At 41.2% G+C, this 20,586-nt stretch overlaps 1 protein-coding gene across 1 annotated transcript in view; it reads left to right on the top strand.

Annotated features, from left to right (window-relative positions):
- Window positions 1-20,586, top strand: part of unc5db (unc-5 netrin receptor Db) — a 135,377-nt gene that overhangs the window by 63,820 nt on the left and 50,971 nt on the right. Inside the window, exons 6-9 of the mRNA XM_061906954.1 lie at window positions 2,829-2,997; window positions 6,193-6,360; window positions 13,548-13,712; window positions 14,238-14,423. Of these exons, the coding sequence (XP_061762938.1) occupies window positions 2,829-2,997; window positions 6,193-6,360; window positions 13,548-13,712; window positions 14,238-14,423 (688 nt within the window). The remainder of the gene's footprint in view (window positions 1-2,828; window positions 2,998-6,192; window positions 6,361-13,547; window positions 13,713-14,237; window positions 14,424-20,586) is intronic.

A 20,586-nucleotide genomic window follows, 5' to 3' on the forward strand; every position in this document is an offset into this window, starting at 1 on the left:
CGGGACAGTTGATGGATGTTACATCCCCATCGTTGGGGTCCCTGCAGGTGGGGCGGTTGGTTTCTGTGGCCCCGTGCTGGGCGGTCCTGCTGCGACCAACTTGGGTGGGGCAGCCTTAGGTTAACTTGTGCCTGTATATAAATGCTTTAAGTTCCGATGTCCCACTGGGTGTGAGTTTTCCTTGCCCTTATGTGGGCCTACCGAGGATGTCGTGGTGGTTTGTGCAGCCCTTTGAGACACTAGTGATTTAGGGCTATATAAGTAAACATTGATTGATTGATTGATTGAAGTTCCACTTCTTTGGAAGATTCTCCTATTGTAGAATACTGCTGTCCAATTCTTGGTAGCCCGTTGTTATTTGCATTGTACACAATTTTGGTGCTTTTAAAATGTTCGAGATATGTTCATTTCAATATTTCAGAATGACATTAACAAAATATTTGTGTTTTTGGGGACGGCGTGGCGTGATGGTAGAGCAGTTGTATATATAATTATAATTACATTTGTCCATGGGCAAGACACATGAATGTTTATCCATGTTTGTAGTGGTCAGAGGTGCATACTGGCTGTCTACCCCAGGGCAGCAAATGTAGCTTAGTGTGTGAATGTGGAGTGAATGAATGATGACTTCTCACTTCTCTGTGAGCACTTTCAGTGTCTAGTGTCTAGAAAAAGCTCGATATAAATCGAATCCATTCCCTGTATCCAGCCTCCATTTGTGAGTGGATGGTACTTTTATCATTCTCCCCCCGTATCGCCACACCTCAGGTGTGGCAACAGCACAGAATATGAGGTCACTTTTGATTCAGATGTTGTTTTGCCTTATTCAATATTGAAACATGTTGTGCTGTATGTAGTTGTTGTGTGCTTTCCAGTTACTTTTATTCTTATTGTAACTCCTAAAAATGTGTTTTATGTCTGTCACGGCTACTCAGACCAACCTTTTGTTGGTGTTCTCCGTTGTTTTGTGTTGGTTCCTGTCCTGTGCTTTTCTTTTGGTGGCACTTCCTGTCACGTTGGTGTTTTTTTCATGATCGCTTCACCCATCTTGCCCAGAGCGTTTCCCCTCACCTGATTTCGGGTTGCAATCAGTTCTATTTAAGTTCTTGTTTGGAAATGATGATCATTCATCTTTCCTCCTGCCGTGAGTTTTGCTGTATTCCAGCATTCCTTATTGTTGTTTTTCACCTGTCAGCTTCTGTTTCAATTTTGCCAAGTCCTCTCTATGCTTCAGTGCCCTCCCAGCGGCACTCATCTTTCTTTGTTTTGAGCATCATTAAATACTTTGACCTGCATGTTGCCTCCTCTGGGAACACGCCACTAATCACCGTCATGCCACCCGAGCGTCAACACCCTCTATATCAGGGGTCACCAACGCGGTGCCCGCGGGCACCAGGTCGCCCGTAAGAACCAGATGAGTCGCCCGCTGGCCTGTTCTAAAAATAGCTCAAATAGCAGCACTTACCAGTAAGCTGCCTCTATTTTATTTTATTTTATTTATTTACTAACATGCTGGTCTCTCTTTGCTCGACATTTTTAATTCTAAAAGAGACAAAACTCAAATAGAATTTGAAAATGCAAGAAAATATTTTAAAGACTTCGTCTTCACTTGTTTAAATAAATTCATTTATTGTTTTACTTTGCTTCCTATAACTTTCAGAAAGACAATTTTAGAGACAAAATACAACCTTAAAAATTATTTTTGGATTTTTAAACACATTTACCTTTTTTACCTTTTAAATTCCTGCCTCTTTTTTCCTGACAATTTCAATCAATGTTCAAGTAAATTTATCTTTCTTTTATTGTAAAGAATAATAACTACATTTTAATTCAATTCTTCATTTTAGCTTCTGTTTTTTCGACAAAGAATATTTGTGGACTATTTCTTCAAACTTATGATTAAAATTCAAAAAAATTATTCTGGCAAATCTAGAAAATCTTTAGAATCAAATTTAAATCTTATTTCAAAGTCTTTTGAATTTCTTTTAAAATTTTTGTCCTGGAAAATCTAGAAGAAATAATGATTCCTCTTTGTTAGAAATATAACTTGGTCCAATTTGTTATATATTATAACAAAATGCAGATTGGATTTTAACCTATTTAAAACATGTCATCAAAATTATAAAATTAATATTAATCAGGAAAAATTACTAATGATGTTCTATAAATTCTTTTTTTATTTTTTTCAGAAAGATTCGAATTAGCTTCTTTTTCTCTTCTTTTTTTCGGTTGAATTTTGAATTTTAAAGAGTCGAAATTGAAGATAAACTATGTTTCAAAATTTAATTTTCATTTCTTTCAAACCGTTCAATTAAGTGTTTTTTTTCATCTTTTATTCTACAAAAAGCCTTCCGTAAAAGGAAAAAAAATGTACGACGGAATGACAGACAAAAATACCCATTATTTTATACATACCGGTATATAGATTTATTCATTAAAGATAAATTGAGCAAATTGGCTATTTCTGGCAATTTATTTAAGTGTGTATCAAACTGGTAGCCCTTCGCATTAATCAATACCCAAGAAGTAGCTCTTGGTTTCAAAAATGTTGGTGATCCCTGCTCTATATACTATTTTTCTTACTTATTTCAAACATTTATTTAGTTTTACTTAAACTCAAGGATAATCTGTTTTCATCAAACCTTTATTATATTCATGACGTCATGAGTGTTTTCACCCTGTCTGCATGATGAGATGAAAATCCTTGTCATCTTTGTACATCCTACTTTCTATGCGTCTCTGTAAATAGACTTATACATTCACAGTGACCTGAATATTTAAACTTCTAATCAGTGATTTTGACAAATTCTTCATGGTGTCATCTGTAGGTGGAATGGTTGAAGGATGAAGAGCTTGTGAGTTCCCTCACTGACGCCGGGGCAGACTACAACCTGGTCATAAATAAGGCTCGTCTCTCGGACTCCGGCAACTACACCTGCCTGGCGAGCAACATCGTGGCCAGGAGACAAAGTACCACGGCCACGGTGATAGTCTTTGGTATGTTGGGCCTCTGTTATTTCACATGGATTTAATTGGTCAATGCCACTGATTATCTCTGTAACCGATTTATTTAATTAAATGTATTATTCAAATACTTTTTTTAGTACATTTTTACAACATAAGGTATATTTTGCCAATTTCAAATATGTTTTATTATTATTATTTTGTCAGTAATGTACTTGGGATGAACAATTACATGTGATGGCTGCAGTTGTTCACCTTCATCATAATCCCAATCAAAGGGGAACTGCATTTTTTTTAATCAATCAATCAAAGTTTATGTATATATCCCTAAATAACAAGTATCTCAAAGGGCTGCACAAGCCACAACGACATCCTCGGCTCAGATCCCACGTCAGGGCAAGAAAAAACTCAACCCTCCGCTTGGGATGGTTTCCTGTGGACGGGACTCTCGCTGCTGTCTTGGATCCACTTTGAACTGAACTCTCGCGGCTGTGTTGGAGCCACTATGGATTGAACTTTCACAGTATCATATTAGACCCGCTCGACATCCATTGCTTTCGGTCCCCTAGAGGGGGGGGGGTCCTCTCCAAAGTTTCTCATAGTCATCATTGTCACTGGCGTCCCACTGGGTGTGAATTCTCCCTGCCCACAGGGTGTGAGTTCTCCTTGCCCTTATGTGGGTTCTTCCGAGGATGTCGTAGTCGTAATGGTTTGTACAATCCTTTGAGACATTTGTGATTTAGGGCTATGTAAATAAACGATTGATTGATTGATTGATTGAACCCGATGTGATGACAATGAAAAACTTTGGAGGGGACCCCCGATGCTAGTTAGCTCTCTGTGATCACAGCGCAGCTAAAAGTAGTTTTTCAGCGTTACAAATTATAATAACAGTATCGGTAATACTTAGTTATTTTTCTGATCATCATATGTACTGTTAGTGGAGCATTGTTGGTGGTTTTAGGATGTTTGTTCGAGGGCTTTATGGGCATAGTAGTGCAATGTTAATCACTTCGTACTTACCACAGATTGCAAATTAGAATGCATCAAGAAAAGAGACCTATGTGTTCTTGTCTTACATGGGAATTGTGAATTATAGGCAACAAAAATAAGCAATTAGATATGAAGAAGCTCTATGTTCAGTCAGTTCAGAGAATTTGATCTTTTTTGCAAGGTTGTGTTGTATATTTGATGGCCGCGTGATGGGTGATGAGCCAATGAGACGCCAAAGGGAATCGTCAAGTCTCGGACTAGAACCGCAGCTCTAGGAGAATAAGTGCGCCGAATCTCTTCATTCTGCTGTTGTCAGGTTCAAACACTGATGACATCTATTAAAACAAGACTAGAAGCAAATAATTAAACAGAGACAGAATTAAATTTGGCTCAATTTGAGGAGAAACGTCTGGGCTGTACTCTTGTACAGTCTCCAGCACTCTCTGGCGAAAGATTGTACGCCGCGTGTTTTATTTGGACTTTCCCTGATTACATGGCAACTGCTGTTACTATGGGAGGGGGTCGTAAACAGCCATCGCCTTTGGTTACAGAACAGTTCTTAGAAAAGGTCGTAAACATTTCACAGAAAAGGTCGTAAACAGTTCACAGAAAATGTCGTAAAACAGTTCAAACAAGCGGTCGCCTTGAGGGGAGTCAGGCCCTGCTTCCTCTCCGCTTTGTAGTTCTTGGGTCAAACAATATATTTCTATTGATTACAATACATGAAAGAAACAGAACATCTTCATGTTGCTTCCCATTCTACACAGTGGAGTTTTACAAGCCTTCTGCTTGGTAGGAGTAAAGACAGCTTTTGTCTGCTCGCCGAGAACTCATTGAAACACCGTTTTGTGATAACTTAGATACAATTATTCTGACATCTGTCCTGTCGGAACATTGTGTTTAAATACAATTTCTTGTAGACTCCCTCTCCTTGTGGGTCTAATCTTGATGCCGGACAGTCTGGCCTGTCTATCTTTCCTTGCCATTATTCCTGTGATTAGTTTAAGTCAGGCCCTATCCTCTGTTCCTATATGTGGACCTTCTACCTGGTGTTGCTAATGTCTTTACTATTCCTCTTAAACCTGACACCTCCATTCTTGTGGGATTTCCTATCTCCTGTGGACACTCTCTACAGTGCCGGCGATGGACTTTTGCACTTTGACCTCAGTAGAAGAATACTTTTTGAACGATTATTTGGCCAAATACAAACACTGTCATGTCTTGCGATCATGTTTTGTTTAGTTATGTTCTGTTTTGCTTAAGACCCCATTGTTTCCTGTTTTTGCACTTCCTTGATTGTTTGGTTTCCATGACTACTCATTAGTTTTCACCTGTCCTCATGTTACGCACCTGTCTCACGTTTTGCAGTCGCACACCTGTCACTAATCATGTCTATTATTTAAAGAAAAAGTTGCCAGGAAGTCAGCCTGGCGACTTTACCTCCACTCTGCTTCATGCCATGTTTACGATTCACGCTGCTTGTTTCATAGTTTCATGCCAAGTAAGTTTTTGTTTATTGTTCATAGTTTCTGCCTTTGGGCAAGAAAGTTTGTTCTCCGCCATTGTACGCGCCTTTTGTTTGCTTCTTTTTTGTAGTTATAGTGTTAAAATAAAAGATGTCATTACCTTCATGCCTTGCCCGCTCCAATTTTCCTTTGCATTCCGGAAAAACAAACCCCGAAGTCCATCCATCCATCCATCCATTTTCTACCGCTTATTCCCTTTCGGGGTCGCGGGGGGCGCTGGCGCCTATCTCAGCTACAATCGGGCGGAAGGCGGGGTACACCCTGGACAAGTTGCCACCTCATCGCAGGGCCAACACAGATAGACAGACAACACTCACACTCACATTCACACACTAGGGCCAATTATATTGTAAATATATATTGTATATGTATAGGGGTGGGACTTAGTAAGTTTACTTCTTCCCACTCCTATTTTGTGCCAATCTTGACATCTACAAAAGATTAGTCACATGTAATGTTTTCAATGTAGGTGTAAAAATAATGTATTTATATATTTATTTTTTATTTTATGTCATTCTCTTGTTTTGTTTGCATGGCTCAAAATATACCATTCATTCATTCACGTATTGACAAACACATGCTCCTTCCAATCCTATAAGATAATTATACATGACATAATTAACCACAGGGACAGAGTTAATTTTACAGCATTATGTGTACTGGAAGTGTGGTGTGTTGCCGTCCTGTAACATTCTTCAAATTTGTGCAGTGACAGGCGGCTGGTCCCTGTGGACAGACTGGTCCTCCTGTGACGTGCCGTGTGGACGCGGTGTGCAGAGGAGGTCACGGACCTGTACTAACCCGGCACCGCTGAACGGTGGCGCTTTCTGCCAAGGCATGTCTGTACAGAAGATATCCTGCAACCCCCCCTGTCCAAGTCAGTCACACTTACACACATGCATTGATACAAGTGAAAGTGCGTGAAATAGTGCCTGATTCACAAATATGATGTAAGATACTGGGAATTGTCATAAATGTGTTTTAAGGAAAGTTATGAAGACAAAAACATGAATGATTGTTCACATTGGTACTAGTTATATGATCAATCAATCAATCAATCAATGTTTATTTATATAGCCCTAAATCACAAATGTCTCAAAGGACTGTACAAAACCATTACGACTACAACATCCTCGGAAGAACCCACAAAAGGGCAAGGAAAACTCACACCCAGTGGGCAGGGAGAATTCACATCCAGTGGGACGCCAGTGACAATGCTGACTATGAGAAACCTTGGAGAGGACCTCAGATGTGGGCAACCCCCCCCCCCCCCCCCCCCCCTAGGGGACCGAAAGCAATGGATGTCGAGCGGGTCTAACATGATACTGTGAAAGTTCAATCCATAGTGGCTCCAACACAGCCGCGAGAGTTCAGTTCAAAGCGGATCCAAGACAGCAGCAAGAGTCCCGTCCACAGGAAACCATCCCAAGCGGAGGCGGATCAGCAGCGTAGAGATGTCCCCAACCGATACACAGGCAAGCGGTCCATCCTGGGTCTCGACTCTGGACAGCCAGTACTTCATCCATGGTCATCGGACCGGACCCCCTCCACAAGGGAGGGGGGGACATAGGAGAAAAAAGAAAAGAAGCGGCAGATCAACTGGTCTAAAAAGGAGGTCTATTTAAAGGCTAGAGTATACAGATGAGTTTTAAGGTGAGACTTAAATGCTTCTACTGAGGTAGCATCTCGAACTGTTACCGGGAGGGCATTCCAGAGTACTGGAGCCCGAACGGAAAACGCTCTATAGCCCGCAGACTTTTTTTGGGCTTTAGGAATCACTAATAAGCCGGAGTCTTTTGAACGCAGATTTCGTGCCGGGACATATGGTACAATACAATCGGCAAGATAGGATGGAGCTAGACCGTGTAGTATTTTATATATGACGATGTGAACATTTTCCATCACAGTTATTATTTTTATCACGCTGTTTGATTTTTAATGACTCTATTTTTCGGACTATAAGGCGCACTTAAAAGCCTTTCATTTTTTCAAAGCTTGACTGTGCGCCTTATAACCCGGTCCGCCTAATGTACGGAATAATTCTGGTTTTCTTACCGATCTCGCGGCTATTTTATTTGGTACATGGTGAAATGATAAGTGTGACCTTGAATTGATTAACATGTACCCCGACTTAAACATGTTGAAAAACGTATTCAGGTGTTACCATTTAGTGGTCAATTGTACGGAATATGTACTGTACTGTGCAATCTACTAATAACGTTTCAAACCAGTAGATCAGGGGTAGGGAACCTATGGCTCGCGAGCCAGATGTGGCTCTTTTGATGACCGCATCTGGCTCTCGGATAAATCTGAGCTGACATTGCTTAACATGATAAGTAATTAATAATTCCACTTGTAATAAGGGTTAAAAAATAATGTTCAAAACATAAAACATCCTCATGCATTTTTAGTCCATCCGTTTTCTACCGCACCTGTTCAAGAAGTTCCGTTAAGAAGTTATTTATTTATTAAAGGTTAGGGTGGGGCTTGTCTTCCTGGGGGTTCTTCAGAACACCAAGCACCGACATGAGAGCCCGTTTCAGGGTTGTTTTATTTTTCAATAAGTCTCTCAGTTGCTTTCCAGCAATTGTGTTTTTCTCTTTCGTTCTCGCTCGCGCTCTGGCTCCAGCCCCAACCCCGTCTCTCCTCCTGGCTGCTGCTTATAACACAGCGACAGGTGATTAGATAACAAGGCTAAGGTGGGCCATATACGCAGCTCTCGCTGATTTCGAGGCCGGTCCTGGCAAACCCCAGTTCACTGCAGGTCCGCGGGCCACGCCCCCTGCACAGTCAGCTTCAGAATAGCAATGTTATTACAAAGAATATGACCTATTATACTCTAGAAATGTTGGTCTTACTTAAAAATGCACGCGTTTAGTTGTTCAGTGTTAAAAAAAATATTATATGGTTCTTAGGGAAATACATTTTAAAATATTTGGCTTTTTGGCTCCCTCAGCCAAAAAGGTTCCCGACCCCTGCAGTAGATGGAAGTGACACATAAGAGATACATGTAGACTGCAAGTTGATGGCAGTAAACAATGCCAACACTTTAAATGTTCCATTGAGAATATAGAACTTTAAACACGGTGCTCAAAAATCTGTCAAAACATTTTAGTACGACTTTGGTAAGTTACGAAGCCATACCGCCTGATGTAATGTCAACATACGAGCATTATAATGGTGTGTGTACAATGACCACAAAATGGTAACTATTAGCAGACAGAATATCTGCCGTTTTGTTTTACCATATAATGGTAAAAAAAAATTGTTCATACCTTCTGGTACCTGCTGATGTGTATTTGGGATTTGCATAAATTCTGAAAAATAGCGTGTGTCCGCCTTTGTAGTCCATGCTGACAGTGTAAAGTGCTTTGAGTCACTAGAGAAAAGCAGTATATAAATATTAGGGCTGCGAATCTTTGGGTGTCCCACGATTCGATTCAATGTCGATTCTTGGGGTCGCGATTCGATTATATGTCAATTTTTTTCGTTTCAACACGATTCTCGATTCAAAAACGATTTTTTTCCCGATTTAAAAGGATTCTGCATTCATTCAATACATAGGATTTCAGCAGGATCTACCCAGTCTGCTGACATGCTAGCAGAGTAGTAGATTTTTTTTAAAAAGCTTTTATAATTGTGAAGGACAATGTTTTATCAATTGATTGCAATAATGTAAATGTGTTTTAACTATTAAACAAACCAAAAATATGACTTATTTTATCTTTGTGAAAACATTGGACACAGTGTGTTGTCAAGCTTATGAGATGCGATGCAAGTGTAAGCCACTGTGACACTATTGTGCTTTCTTATTATTTTTATAAATGTCTAATGATAATGTCAATGAGGGATTTTTAATCACTGCTATGCTGAAATCATTACTAATATTGATACTGTTGCTGATAATATTCATTTTTGTTTCACTACTTTTGGTTTGTGTCTCCTCTCAATTGCTCTGTTTATTGCAGTTTTGAGTGTTGCTGGGTCAGGTTTGGTTTTGGAATAGGATTGCATTATTATGGTATTGCTGTGTGTTGTTTTGTTGGATAGATAAAAAAATAAAAATAATAATAATTTAAAAAATAGATTTTTTTTTAAATGAGAATCGATTCTGAATCGCACAATGTATTCGTATTCAAAACGATTTTTTTTCCCACACCCCTAATAAATATAATTGACATTATACACACAAATTCACATACTAAATGCAAAATCATGATAAAAAAATATGCTTTATAATTTGTTGCACAGCAATTTTTTTGGTTTCGTTTTGGTAATTAAAATTTGGGGTGGGCTGTTGTTTGAGGGGTCGATGGGTTCTCTGGTGAGAGCCCCACAGTGTTTGATTTTGAAAACTGCATGGGTAACTAATAATATTGACAGCCCCGTATTGAGTTGTGTTTGTGCTTCCTGTTGTCATGATGTCTGATGACTTATATTATGACTGTGTATTTGTATTTTTTTTTAACAAAATGCATGTTCACTGCTGTAGACACCAATTGTTAATATAAATTGCACACTGTGTAATATACCAGCTTGCCTTGCATTTAGTTATTATAGCTTTCAGTGTACTGCATTTAGGTAAGATGATGTTATTGTTTGCTATCTGCTTCAGGCTATAACATCTATAGCACTATTATGTTTGATCCACTATGGCAGGGGTAGGGAACCTAAGGCTCTAGAGCCAGATGCGGCTCTTTTGATGACTGCATCTGGCTCTCGGATAAATCTGAGCTGACATTGCTTAACACGATAAGTAATGAATAATTCCACTTGTAATCACAGTGTTAAAAATAATGTTCATAATATAAAACATTCTCATGCATTTTTAATCCATCCATCCTTTTTCTACCGCACCTGTTTAAGAAGTTGCGTTAATGGTAGGAAGTTATTTATTTACTATTGGTTAGTGTGGGGCTTGCCCTCCTGGGGGTTCTTTAGACCACCAAGCACCGACATGAGAGCCTGTTTCAGGGATACAATATTTTATTTTTCAATAAGTCTCTCAGTTGCTTTCCAGCAATTGTCTTTTCGTCTTTCATCCTCGCTTGTGCTTTGGTTCCAGCTCCAACCCCGTCTCTCCTCCTGGCTGCTGCTTATAACCGAGCGGCAGGTGATTAGATAACAAGGCCCAGGTGGGCCTTCTACGCACCTGTCGCTGATTTTGAGGCTGATCCTGGCAACACCCCGCTTAGCTGCAGGCCCGCAGGCCACGCCCCCCTCCACAGTTAGCTTCAGAATAACATTGTTATTACAAAGAATAAGAGACTTATTGTAGTCTAGAAATGTTGCTCTTACTTAAAAATGCAGGCGTTTAGTTGTGTTCAGTATTAAAAAATATTATATGGCTCTTACAGAAATACATTTTTAAATATTTGGATTCTTGGCTCTCTCAGCCAAAAAGGTTCCCGACCCCTGCACTTTGGACTGGGCTCTCACACTATTATGCTAGATCCACTCGACGTCCATTGCACCGGTCGCCCAGGGGTGGGGTCCCCACATCTGCGGGCCTCAGGCTTCATTCGGCAAATGTCACAAACTTTATAATTTCATATTATATCACTTTACTTTTGTCATGGCAGCAGGGTTTTCTAGTTTGGTTACCGTATTTTTCTGATTATAAGTCGCTCCGGAGTATACGTCGCACCGGCCGAAAATGCGTAATGAAGAAGGAAAAAAACATATATACGTCGCACTGGGGTATAAATCCCATTTCTGGGGGGAAATGTATTTGATAAAATCCAACCCCAAGAATAGACATTTGAAAGGCAATAAAGAAAAGTGAACAACAGGCTGAATAAGTGTACGTTATATGAGGCATAAATAACCAACTGAGAAGGTGCCTGGTATGTTAACGTAACATATTATGGTAAGAGTCATTCAAATAACTATAACATGTAGAACATGCTATAAGTTTACCAAACAATCTGTCACTCCTAATCGATAAATCCCATGAAATCTTCTTCCTCAATGTCGCTTCTAAACAACTCTGCCAACTTCAAAGGTATGCGCCGCTTCCTCTTGTCGTTTTCTGCTCCATATTTCACTACGTCCACACTGCAAAAAGTCAGTGTTCGAAAACAAGAAAAACATATACAAAAATTAGGGGTATTTTATTTGAACTAAGCAAAATTATCTGCCAATAGAACAAAAAAATTCGGCTTGTCAAGACTTTACAAAACAAGTAAAATTAGCTAACCTCAATGAACCCAAAAATATCTTAAAATAAGTACATTCTCACTAATAACAAGTGCATTTTTCTTGGTAGAAAAAATAAATGAGACTTTTTTGCTCAATATGTTGAAAAATATTCTTAAATTAAATAAACGCTCCAGCCATTATCTTGACATTCTGATATGTGCTCTGCATCATGATTTTTTTTTTCATGCTTGAAGTAAAAAATTATTACTTTAAAAAAGCAGTTTTATTTTTATGAGTGTTGAAGACACTGTTTTGCATCTAGTTTCAAGCATGTTTTACTCAATATAGGTCATAAAATCTCAGCAACGAACTGTAATTTCTTATTGAGATAATTTAAGACCAAAACCATTAAAACAAGTAAAACCCTCTAACATAAAATCTGCTTATTGAGAAGAATTATCTTATCAGACAGAAAATAAGCAAATATCACCCTTATTTGAGATATTTAATCTTACTTAGATTAAAGTTTTTGCAGTGCAGCTCTTAATCTGCAGTAAATGATTTCCTTTTTCGGTCCAATTTTTGTTCTGCCCTTTTCCGTTTTTATAAGTTACCGCCAACGATGAAATTATCAATTTTAATGGCTACGACACCTCCGCTCCATACAGGCTAACCTCCTTCAACCTCCACGGACAAAGCTTCGAACAATGGGAGACCGGGCTTTCTGCTCCGCTGCTCCCAGTCTGTGGAACGCTCTCCCTGACCACCTGAGGGCACCTCAGACTGTGGATGCTTTTAAAAAAGGCTTAAAAACCCATCTTTTTAAAAAAGCCTTTCTATAGACATGCATGCTGGTTGTAGACTTTGGGCTGTTTCTAGTTTTATATTTTATTTATTTTTATTATTACTATTTTTTACACTGTGGCACTTTGAGGTTGTTTGCTCAACGTAAAGTGCTTTTTACAAATAAAATGTAGTATTATTATTATTATTATTATTAGCTTATAGCATATAGCAGTTAGCATTCCATGACCCAGAATGCACTTCTGTCATGACCCTCCCCCGCCGAATTCTTATTGGTATGTGACGATTGCTGACATTTTCTTCGTCTCTTCTGCGAATTAGATAAATAATATAATTTGATATTTTACAGTAATGTGTTAATAATTTCACACATAAGTTTCCCCGGAGTATATGTCGCACCCCCGGCAAAACTATGAAAAATACTATGACTTATAGTCCAAAAAATACGGTATTTGTACAGAAAGAAGAAAAACAGGGAAGGAACTAAATAAGTACTACTCAGTGCTGTTTTCACATGCTACTTTCCTGCAGGTCTTCTTCTCTTCTGATATTAGATTAGATTAGATAGTACTTTATTTATTCCGTCAGGAGAGTTCCTTCAGGAAAATTAAAATTTTCAGCACAATCCCATTCAAGTTTAGACAAACATTACAGGGAGACAGAACAGGATCGCTGATGGGTCTGCCGGCTTCCAGCGCCCCTTACAAAAAAGATGAGATACAGGTCTTAGCCTGGGCCCTGGAGAGGAGGTGCAGACTGAGGCCAAGGGAAAAAACAACAACTCAAGGGAAAAAACAACAACTCATAGCCATGGTACACATCCCTCTTCCATGTGTGTAAGAGGGAAACATCAAACATCAAAGAACACAGAGGATATTAAGAACACAGAGGATATTAAAGACATTAAAGCAGCAGATACAACCAGACACTTCTACATACTAGCTATGAATAAAAAGTAAAAGAAACATATCCACTGTGGTGGCCTCTGGGGTGTTCCACGCGATCGTCCACTGGGATGGGGGGAGCATGGCCAGAGACAGGAGCAGACCCAACAAAGCAACCAAGACAGCTGACTCCATTTTCCATTTTCCATGATATGTCGCTGGCCTTGTGTTGCAGTTGACGGAGGCTGGGATGAGTGGAGCCAATGGACGGCGTGCGGGAGACAGTGTGAGAGACAACGTAGTCGCGGGTGCAATTCCCCGGCACCCAAACACAGAGGCAAGATGTGCCAAGGGAGCTCCCAGTCTATTGACAATTGCACAGATGGACAGTGTACACAAGGTAAATCCATTCTGATCTTATCATTCATCCAAACCATCCATGTTCTACTGCTTGTCCCTCTCGGGATCGCGAGGGTGGCCGTTGCCTATACCAACTGCATTCGGGCAGAAGGCTTTTTACACCCTGGACAAGTCAAGGCTTATCCAGTAATGACCATTATCATGACAAATCTTCACAGATGTGTTGGGGACCAGTGTTCATTTCAACAGCAACTTTTAACTTACTTTCAGTCAGTTTGAGTTGAGTTTGAGTTTATTTGGAACATGCAAGCATACAACATGGTACATCACAATTTCCATGTTCGAAAAGGAGTGGGAAGAAGCAGAGGTTATTTAATCCTACCCCTTTTTCTTTTACATAACAGTTTGTTGTCCAATTGGACTGCTCCTTTCCACCAAAGTACACACGCATTTAATGCAAACATCCTGCAGCTGTCTAGCCAGTGTTTGGCCTTGAATGTTCACATTGTGTCTCAATTGCAATTGGTTCTGTACTGTAGTGTTCTATTCCCTTTGTGTATTTTAGGTATGGACAGTTCCAATGACGTGGCTCTATACTCTGGCCTGGGAGCTGGCATTTTTGCCGTGGGTATCTTGGCAGTGGTTATCATGCTGTACAGGAAACATCCGAGTGGATACGGTGAGGATGCTATTGATTCCTCTGCACTCGCTGGGGGATTCCAGTCTTTCAACTTCAAGACTGCCGGACAAGGTGAGAAAACATTTACGAAGCCGACAGTACAGTCTCACACAAACATAATTCTCACTTCAAAGCCGCCTATCTACTCCAGGTGCCTACTTTGTCTACTTACTATTGGTGTTTTCAAGCCAGCAACAGTTTGTCATAGCTGAGGCCTCATTGATAAAGGTTGCTGCTCACAAAAAAGGTGTGTCAAAACTGGCTCAAACGTACATACATGACTTTCAAAGCAAACGTGGGTATTTATAGAAAACTCTATGCGGAAAAAAGTTGCCTGGTTTTGACCGCGTGACGCCCAATTGTGTCACCATGAATTAAAGCTCAGCACCTCCAAGTCCGAGTCCATGGTTCTCGCCCGGAAAAGAGTGGAGTGCCATCTCCGGGTTGGGGAGGAGACCCTGACCCAAGTGGAGGAGTTCAAGTACCTCAGGGTCTTGTTCACGAGTGAGGGAAGAGTGGATCGTGAGATCGACAGGCGGATCGGTGGGGCGTCTTCAGTAATACGGACCCTGTATCGATCTGTTGTCGTGAAGAAGGAGCTGAGCCGGAAGGCAAAACTCTCAATTTACCGGTCGATCTACGTTCCCATCCTCACCTATGGTCATGAGCCATTTATCAAAAACATTTATCAACAACACCCAGAAATGCTTCGCTGCGCCCGAGCTCATCTAAGACGGACTGATGCAATGTGGAAAAGTGTTCTGTAAGTCCATCCATCCATCCATTTCTACCGCTTATTCCCTTTCGGGGTCGCGGGGGGCGCTGGCGCCTATCTCAGCTACAATCGGGCGGAAGGCAGGGTACACCCTGGACAAGTCGCCACCTCATCGCAGGGCCAACACAGATAGACAGACAACATTCACATTCACACACTAGGGACCATTTAGTGTTGCCAATCAACCTATCCCCGGTTGCATGTCTTTGGAAGTGGGAGGAAGCCGGAGTACCCGGAGGGAACCCACGCATTCACGGGGAGAACATGCAAACTCCACACAGAAAGATCCCGAGCCTGGATTTGAACCCAGGACTGCAGGAACTTCGTATTGTGAGGCAGACGCACTAACCCCTCTTCCGCAGACGCACTAACCCCTCTGCCACCGTGAAGCCCATATTTCAAATTTTTTGGGGAAACTAGACGTCGTCAAAGAAGAAAATAGTTATTAGTGCCCAAAGCATGGGTAACTTACACATCAGTGAAGGCACCCCTGATGCTGAATGGTACATACAAGTTTAGGAGCAACATAAGTTGCCATCCAAGCAACGTTATCATTGACGCCCCTGATTATTTCAGCAAGACAATGCCAAGCCACGTGTTACAACAGCGTGGCTTCATAGTAAAAGAGTGCGGGTACTAGACTGGCCTACCTGTGGTCAAGACCTGTCTCCCATTGAAAATGTGTGGCGCAATATGAAACCTAAAACAAGGTGCATGTATTTGGAGGTGGAAGGGGCCTAGCCCTGATGCATGTCTTTGGAGGTGGGAGGGGCCTATCCCCAGGTGCATGTCTTTGGAGGTGGGAGGGGACTATCCCCAGATGCATGTCTTTTGAGGTGGAAGGGGCCTATCACCAGGTGGATGTCTTTGGAGGTGGGCGCGCCTATCCCTAGGTTAATGTTTTTGGAGGTGGGGGGAGCCTGTCCCCAGGTGCATGGCTTTGGGGATCGGAAGAGCCTATCCCCAGGTGCATGTCTTTGGAGGTGGGAGGGGCCTTATCCCCAGGTGCATGTATTTGGAGGTGAGAGGGGCATGTGGCCAGGTACATGTCTTTGGAGGTGGGTGGGGACTATGCCCAGGTGTATGTCTTTGGAGCTGGGAGGGGCTTATCCCCAGGTGAATGTCCTTGTAGGTGGGAGGGGTCTATCCCCAGGTGCATGTCTTTGGCGGTGGGAGGAGCCTATCCCCAGGTGCATGTCGTTGGAGGTGGGAGGAAACCGGAGTACCTGGAGAGAACCCATGCAGTCACGGGGAAACTTCACAAAGCAGACTGTGAACACTTTGGAAAAAAGTTAATGTTATTAAATAAAATGGGATCTTTCATGGCGTTTGCTACGTCAAGTAATGGCTGGGATGCTTGGAACTCTAATTTGTGCCTGCATTTTAAAGCGTAATAATAAGCCAATGTACAGCTCTCATGTCAAAATACTCTTAAGTAAGGGCACTTGTACAGTGAGGTACCACTTTGTTAAAGTGAAAAATATATATTTTTTTTAATTTGTTCTAAGTTTATTTTGTTCCATGTTTTTTTCCGTACTTCAAAGGCATTTTTGGTGGCATAATACACACAAACACAAATCAAAGCTCACCCCAAATATATATATTTATATATATAAAAAACCCTCCACAAATGGTTCTGTAATTAATGATTCCCCTAAAAATAAACCAACATTAGCCTCCCACCTTGCACCCTCGCCAGGCAACAGCTGGGCAACAAGGACGCCGTGACTTTAAATATTTTGGCCTGGGCTCCAGGCAGAATCTGCCAGAACGACGGCGTGCACTCCTGACTTGTTGTGGCATCATCCTCACATCTCATTAGCGCAGGTGAAGGCGCCGCTCTCCAGGCGTTTGCTTCCACACTGGGAGCGGAAGATCTCCTCTGATTTACAAAACATTCCTCTAAACCCTCCCGGCCTTCCTGCTGTCCTTCACTTGTCCTTCAGGGGCTCAGCTGGCTGTACATCACAAAAGATGGATTATGGTGATAGTTTAGTATCTTTTGAACGTCCACCCATCCATCTTCTTCCGCTTATCCGAGGTCGGGTCGCGGGGGCAGCAGCCTAAGCAGGGAAGCCCAGACTTCCCTCTCCCCAGCCACTTTGTCCAGCCCCTCCCGTGGAATCCCGAGGCGTTCCCTGTGGCCTCCTAACAGTCGGACGTACCCTAAACACCTCCCTAGGGAGAAGTTCGACCAGATGCCCGAACCACCTCATCTGGCTCCTCTCAATGTGGAGGAGCAGCAACTTTACTTTGAGTTCCTCCCGGATGGCAGAGCTTCTCACCCTATCTCTAAGGGAGAACCCCGCCACCCGGCGGAGGAAACTCTTTTCGGCCGCTTGTACCCGAGATCTTGTCCTTTCGGTCATAACCCAAAGCTCATGACCATGGGTGAGGATGGGAACGTAGATCGACCAGTGAAATGAGAGCTTTAACTTCTGGCTCAGCTCCTTCTTCACCACAACGGATCGATAGGTATTCATTTCCGTAAACATAAATACAGGAGAAACAACAATACAATAAATAATGTATAAAATATCAATAAATCCAGGTCTAAATTATTAATGATCAGACACTGTGTAAAAAAACATAATAGGACATTGACTAAGTCTTCAACTTGTAGTCCGTTCCATTAATTTTATTCTGCACAGTTCTTTTGAATGTCTCTTTTTTCTTACCCCTTCTCCGGGAGATGGAAATGACATCCTGTTATATGAATCACAAATTTCAAAAAGTAAAATGTATAACTTTTTAAAATGCTGCTGTGTACACGGATGTAGGGAGAAGTACAGAGCGCCATTAAACCTTAAAGGTACTTGCTTTGCGTGCCGGCCAAGTCACACACAAGTGAATGCAAGGCATACTTGGTCAACGGCCATACAGGTTACACTGAGGGTGGCCGTATAAACAACTTTAACGGGGGCGACATAGCTCGGTTGGTAGAGTGGCCGTGCCAGCAACTTAAAGGGTTGCAGGTTCGATTCCCACTTCCGCCATCCTAGTCACTGCCGTTGTGTCCTTGGGCAAGACACTTTACCCACCTGCTCCCAGTGCCACCCACACTTGTTTAAATGTAAATTAGATATTGGGTTTCACTATGTAAAGCGCTTTGAGTCACTATAGAAAAAGCGCACATAAATATAATTCACTTCACAATTCACAACACTGTTACAAATATGCGCCACACTGTGAACCCACACCAAACAAGAATAACAAACAAATACCCAGAACCCCTTGCAACACCAACTCTTCCGGGATGGTATAATATACACCCCTTCTCCCTCTTAGCCCCCCTCCACCTCAACCCCGCCCACCTCAACCTCCTCATGCTCTCTCAGGGAGAGCATGTCCCAAATTCCAAGCTGCTGTTTTGAGGCATGTTAAAAAAAATAATGCACTTTTTGATTTTTATAATAAATAAGACAGTGCCATGTTGGCATTTTTTTTCCATAACTTGAGTTGATTTATTTTGGAAAACTTTGTTACATTGTTTAATGCAGGGGTAGGGAACCTATGGCAGATGTGGCTCTTTTGATGACTGCATCTGGCTCTCGGATAAATCTGAGCTGACATTGCTTAACACGATAAGTAATGAATGATTCCGCTTGCAATCACTGTTAAAAATAACGTTCAAAATATAAAACATTCTCATGCTTTTTTATGTTCAAGAAGTTGCGTTAATGGTAAAAAGGTATTTATTTATTATTGGTTAGTGTGGGGCTTGCTCTCCTGGGGGTTCTTCAGACCACCAAGCACTGACATGAGAGCCTGTTTCAGGGTTACAATGTTGTTTTATTTTTCAATAAGTCTCTCAGTTACTTTACAGCAATTGTATTTTTCTCTTTCGTTCTCGCTCGCGCTCTGGCTCCAGCTCCAACCCTGTCTTTCCTCCTGGCTGCTGCTTATAACGGAGCGACAGGTGATTAGATAAAAAGACCCAGGTGGGCCGTTTACGCATCTGTCGCTGATTTCGAGGCTGGTCCTGGCAACACCCCGCTTCGCTGCAGGCCCACAGGCCACGCCCCTCCACAGTTAGCTTCAGAATAACAATGTTATTGCAAAGAATAAGAGACCTATTGTACTCTAGAAATGTTCGTCTTACTTAAAAATGCACACGATTAGTTGTGTTCAGTGTTAAAAATATATATATTATATGGCTCTTACGGAAAAACATTTTAAAATATTTGGCTTCTTGGCTCTTTCGGCCAAAAAGGTTCCCGACCCCTGGTTTAATGCATCCAGCGGGGCATCACAACAAAATTAGGCATGATAATGTTTTGATTCCACGACTGTATATGTCGGTATCGGTTGATATCGGTATCGGTAATTAAGAGTTAGACAATATCAGAATATACGGATATCTGCAAAAAAGCCATTATCGGACATCTCTACTTTTTAGAGTATAATAAGTCTCTTATTCGTTTTGATAACATTGTTATTCTGAAGATAACCAATAATAAATAAAATACTTCTTACCATCAATGCCACTTCTTGACCAGTGCGGTAAAACGGATGGATGGATTAAAATGCATGAGAATGTTTTCGATTTTGAATGTTATTTTTACCACTATGATTACTAGCGGAATCATTCATTACTTATCGTGTTAAGCAATGTCAGCTCAGATTTATCAGAGGGCCAGATGCAGTCATCAAAGGAGCCACATCTGGCTCGAGAGCCATAGGTTCTCTACCCCTGTGCTAGTGCCAATATATTGACATAATAATTTGCGCTCAGCATCATGATTTTTTTTCATGCTTGAAATAAAAAATTATTTGTTGCGATCCTCTGCTCGGATCTACACATATTATTTATTTTTCCATTTTGTATATCTCTCCATCTGACTCCTTATTTCCTGTTTGCTTTGTCACCATGGTCACTCATCAGTCCGCCTGCTAGTCTCACCCCGCACACCTGCTACTAATTATCACCCTCCTATTTAAGCCAGCCTTTTTTGTTCATTCGGTCTGGGTTCATAATTTGCTCTCATGCAACAGGTGACGACTGCAGCTTTTCTACGTTTATTCTCGCTGGCTCATATGCTAAGCCACCTGCCTTTTCTTAGCTCACATGCTAATTGTTTTTGTTTTCACATTTTTGTGTTTTCATGCCAAGTCTAGTTTGTATTTCCCAGTTTTCATACTCGCGTTTTTGGTTTGCCTTTTTATTAGCTCCAGTATTTCTGTTCAGAGCTCTCTTTTTGTTAAATAAATGTTTTAAGATCTTACCTTTGTTGTGTTCACGTCAACGCATCCTTGAGGGAATCGAACCCGGCACCACAATGCCCACCAGTCCTCACATTATTACTTTAAAAAAAGCAGTTTTATACTTGTGAGTGTTAATGACACAGCTTTGCAACAGTTGATATTCTAGTTCCAATCATGTTTTACTCAATATACGTCATCAAGTCTCAGCAACAAGCTGTAATATATTACTGACATCATTTAGGACCAAAACCCTTA

The sequence above is a fragment of the Nerophis ophidion genome, linkage group LG07, assembly GCF_033978795.1.
Source record: "Nerophis ophidion isolate RoL-2023_Sa linkage group LG07, RoL_Noph_v1.0, whole genome shotgun sequence".
Classification (NCBI taxonomy): Eukaryota; Metazoa; Chordata; class Actinopteri; order Syngnathiformes; family Syngnathidae; genus Nerophis; species Nerophis ophidion.